Source organism: Atta colombica, unplaced genomic scaffold (assembly GCF_001594045.1).
Source record: "Atta colombica isolate Treedump-2 unplaced genomic scaffold, Acol1.0 scaffold52, whole genome shotgun sequence".
Taxonomy (NCBI): Eukaryota; Metazoa; Arthropoda; class Insecta; order Hymenoptera; family Formicidae; genus Atta; species Atta colombica.
Window position 1 is genome coordinate 133,822 of NW_017259542.1, and position 4,961 is coordinate 138,782.

Sequence of the window (4,961 nt, forward strand, 5' to 3'; positions counted from 1 at the left end):
TATTTATTTATTTATTATTATTTATTAATATTTCATTATGTTATTAGCTAATGAAAAATCTGGATATACTTTTATAATTAATTTGCTTTATTAATTCTTTTTCGTTGAAAATAATTACGAGCCATTTTTTTAGGCACTATCGCTTAAGAGATTTTAGAATATCACCCGTTTCTATTTTTTCTCGGTTAGAGTTACGTTTTGCTTTCGTTTGTTTGCAATTTTAATTTGTCAAAGAGCGCAATTGTACAATACGCTTTGGAATGTCAGTACCAATGCGACACGTCGAAAATAATGCAGAATTGTAACGAAACGCTATTAGATCGTTCAACATTTACATCTTTTGGGTCAACATAGCTTCGAGATGAAAGTTTCCTTTTCTCCTTTTCTCCCTTTCGTAAAATTGTTCACCATAGTTGTGCTGCACCTGCGTCTCTTTATCGTCGCCGACTATGTTTCGCGTTCCTGTGCGCCCTCGCCGTTCTGCTTTATCGCATCCCTTTTTACTCGTCGTTGACGGCATAAAGAAATATCTGAAATATCTTGAATGTACACTTCCGCCAAGACGCTTTCATCGAGGCTGGGAGAAACAAGACTGTTTATATCCTGCCGTGCGCGCATTTGGCGAACGCTCCTCCAAGGGGAGTCCTTCTTGTAATGCTCTTTATCTTTCCGCGTGTGTCTTCAGTGTATGTCGGTTGGTGGTAGTGCAGGAGATTCGATCGAGCGCGAAGTCTATTCAGCCAATGATAATCGACGGGAGATGCAACCAGGGGCTTTGAGAACGTTAGCCTTTGCTTTTTCTCTTCGTTCTTTGAGAAAGAGCCTGCCAATTTGCCGGTCTCGTAATCATTCTCGAATAATCAGACGCGACACGGGCAACGTTTATAAGATCCAGTTAGATTCCTTTTAGCCTCGACTCACACACTTTCCGCACTCTTTCGTTTCCGTCTTTCTTTACAGGAATGTATGAGACGTATACTTCGATGTATTCGATATATTTAATTTACGAATTATTTATGCTGCTTAAACATTAATGGAAAATGCCAACTAATTTATTTAGCTGATGTGATTTTATCAAGAAATTATATATTTTTGTATAGAAAATGTTATTATTAATATTACTATTTCTGTTTCGTTTAAAGAGAAATAATCATAACAATCATAAATTAAGAAATAAAATTATTTTTTTTTTGTTAATTATATTCCTGAGTTTATCCTAATATTTTTGATTATGAATCCCAGCCCAAGAAGATGAAAACGACAAAAGGACGTTAAGCGGATGACATGGAATACAAGGAAAATTCGCGAAAGTTCCTTACGTATGGCCCACTTTTGTTATAGTATTTGAGTAACCGCGATGACAGGATAAGACGTGAAACTTTTAATTGCTCCAGACTTGGCAAACATCCCCGGGTTCCTGCAACTCCCTTTTTCATCAATCCTTGCAAGGCGGCAGCTCCTCTTGTCAAACCAGCAGCAATTTGTACGCGGCTGCTTCCCTTTCCTTCCGATGATCAAGACTTCCTTCGGGTTTTAAACAAGTCTGTTATAGCAACTTTAGAAAGTTCCTTTAAAACACGCTAAAGAGTTGGATTATTTGCTACAACCTCGAGTTGAGAGCAACTTTGATAGCTTGTAGTAGGTCGAACTAATCAGCATTCATAAATTAAGGGAAGGCGCACATAAATTAAGAGAAGTAAGGAAGTTAAAATTTCATACTCGGATCAAGCTAAATATTTGAAACTTGATTAACAATGAAGTATTTGAAAGATTTAGCAGATTTTCATTTGCAAAGCGCACTTCTTTTTTATTTGAATTTTCAAAGTAAATTTTCTAATAAAACAATTGTGACTACAACATTTATATAGTTGGAATATTCTAAGAAATATAAATCAATTGAAATTATTTTGAAGAAAAAAAAAGTTAGTTTTTTTTAACGAGAATGAGTTATTGAATTATATCAAATTAATTTGATTTACTATTTTTACTTGAAAAGATTTTTATTTCTCTTTAGCAATACATTGTTATATTCATCCACGTTGTTCTATTCTCAGGTACCGAAGCTTTTAATCGAGCAATGCTCATGAATGTCGGTTATGTAGAAGCTCTAAAGGAACGAACCTTCGATTGCTTCATCTTTCACGATGTTGATCTACTTCCGGAAGACGATAGGAATCTGTACACTTGTCCCGAACAGCCTAGACATATGTCAGTTGCGGTAGACAAATTCAAGTACAGGTAAAAATATGATCCTCTCGTTACACAAAAAAAGCGATTCTAAATAGGAATTACAAATATCACTTGTAAATTATGTAATTCTCAACATTTTTCATATGAATTTAGTTTATTTTTTTTTATTGCGAAAAAATTTATTTAATGTTTATTTATCTTCAGGCTACCCTACAATGATCTCTTTGGCGGCGTGTCCGCAATGTCACGCGAACACTTCCAGCTGGTTAATGGCTTTAGCAACGTCTTCTGGGGCTGGGGTGGTGAAGATGACGATATGGCGAATCGTATCAAAGCCCATGGTCTGCATATTTCACGATATCCGGCAAATGTTGCGCGCTACAAAATGTTGGCGCACAAAAAAGAAAAGGCCAATCCGAAGAGGTGAGTCAAAAATGTTGTTGCTTTTTATTCAGAATAACTAGCTTCTTTGAGCTTTCCTTCGGATTGTAGTAGTTGCTTAATTTTTGATGATAGGTACGAGAACCTGAAGACAGGCAAGAAAAGATTCTCCACTGACGGGTTAGCTAATTTGCAGTACGAATTGATTGACAAGCGGAAACCGAAGCTATATACATGGCTTTTAGTGAGACTGACGCCGCCTCAGCCCAGCTGATGGCTACCATGGATCGGCTGAAGGCTCCTGCACGCCAAGCTTCCTAGTGAGGTCAATGCAATTGTGTTACGAAAATGCGACTCTGGAGCTCGCCGCTCTTCAAAGAAGCAAGATTAAATACGAGAGACATTTCCGTGAAATCTGTCAAAGAAAACGTTCTCTGAAAACACTTCTGGAAATGTTAGAATTTCGATTCATCGATGAAGAGACGAGATCCTGAATGCACCGGCCATTTTTATCCCTAATTGATCTAGCTGCAAACTGGCTTTTTGGCCAGTAATAATTATACATAATTATGGCCCTATGGAGGCAATAATAAGCTCGAATGAGAATGACGAACAATTAATGAGAAAGATGAAAATAATTAGAAACGCTTTGTAAAATTGCATTATTCTCAATTAGGAGTTATTTCTATATTGACACGCTCTTTCTTAATTTTGTTGTTTATTTCATCAAAAATTGTTTTTAATATTTTTTTTCGATCAAAAATTAATAAAATTAAATTCAAATATCGTTTGCTTATATGTTTTTCGGAAAGAGTCCTAAAATGAAAAATTACTGGCTACATAGGAGGTGCACAGAATCAACAAAAAATGGTTGAAGGTTAATAGTAGGGATAGGGAAAGAAATGATGCTTCACACATCAGAGGTTCGAATATCTCGCCGCTGCGTGAGGGTCTCGTCTTCAGTTTTCCTTCCTCTCACGAAGGAGGCATTGTTACGTGATATATTTTTATTCCTCATATTTTTTTATTGCAATGATAGGTTAGAGAGTGAGTAGAGAGTAGCATATGAGCTGACGTGCCAAAGGAAAGTGTACGTGAGTGTATGTGTGTGTATGTGCGTGTGCTGTGCGGAAGAGGAGAAAAAGCAGGAAGAGAACAGCCAAGAGGACGAAGAAGCTTCAATATCCTTCTTAGAACCATGGCTACCGAGTCATGATATTATATACGCAAAGCAAGCTGTCGTCGCTCGAGGGGACTTTAGAGAGCTTCCGCTTTTACGGCTTATATATCGTATCCATCAAGGAGTGATCATCGTGCATGATAAAGTCTCGTTAGTGAACAGAAGGAAATAACCGAGCAGTAAAGATCTGAAAGATCGTACGATGACCTATTAATAATAATAAATCAGCCGTAATCCTTTTAAATTTTAACGTGATTCAAGGGTGTCCAATCTTCGAACCCTTTCACTAACGGGGCACCATTTTACGGTGCTAAAGATAGAGACTGGATTAGGGTGTATAATGAAGGGACAGAAGGGTGAATAATAATGTCATGGATAAAGTTTCTTCTAGGATTAATCATGCAAGATGTAATGTGAGAGGTTTCGAATCGCTTTTCAAGGTCGCATATCATTCATTAACTTTTGATTTATCCGAACATGTTCTAAGTTTGTAATTCGATCTTTCATGAAGGGATCGGAGCTTATTTTTTTTTACAGGGCTGTAAATTATCAATTGGCTTTGTTGCAAGGGGTTTAATTTCTTGATCGATATAAACGCGAGGGGCTGTGTGAAACGGTACTTAATTGTTGTTTATCATTTGGTGAAGAAACATCGAGTGTAAGCATGTATTTGCGTTTGCTCGCATATATTTAGGTAGAGAGAGAAATTGTTAGCTTCATGAAAAGTAAATATGCTTCCATATATTTATTTTATATATTTATAGAATAAGAACTGAAAACTTCTTTTTGAAAACTTTCCAAGTTTACTTGCACAATATCAATGAAAATTGAAAAAGTTTCTTTTCCAAGAAGAGACTGTTTCTAACTGATGTGGGCTAAGTTTAACTTTAGTTTAACTATTGCTGTATCTCTTTACAGAACTAAAAAGAATCATTTATTTAGAACAAAATTGATCTTAAAATAGTTGAAAAACCTTAATAAAAAAATTATTGACGACAGGAGGTACATTAATTAATAGATTAACAATAACTGATTGCCCCTCGATTTGCTCCTAAAATTGATGATTAATTATACAATTATTTGCATAATATATCTACCTAATATATCATGAATCATAAAAGATTCATCTAGATATACGCGAGCGTAAAGATTTATATGCGGAGTGATAGCAAGTGCAATCAAGACGTAGGACTACACTAACATATCACGT

General features: G+C 35.9%; 1 protein-coding gene across 4 annotated transcripts in view; it reads left to right on the top strand.

Moving 5' to 3' along the window:
- LOC108691832 (beta-1,4-N-acetylgalactosaminyltransferase bre-4-like) overlaps window positions 1-4,365 on the top strand; it is a 132,938-nt gene extending 128,573 nt beyond the window's left edge. For all 4 annotated transcript variants that reach the window (XM_018199757.1, XM_018199760.1, XM_018199756.1 and 1 more), the window contains 3 exons: window positions 2,055-2,238; window positions 2,395-2,613; window positions 2,707-4,365. In XM_018199757.1, the coding sequence (XP_018055246.1) occupies window positions 2,055-2,238; window positions 2,395-2,613; window positions 2,707-2,845 (542 nt within the window). In that variant the 3' untranslated portion in view covers window positions 2,846-4,365. The remainder of the gene's footprint in view (window positions 1-2,054; window positions 2,239-2,394; window positions 2,614-2,706) is intronic.
- Window positions 4,366-4,961: the final 596 nt, after the last annotated feature.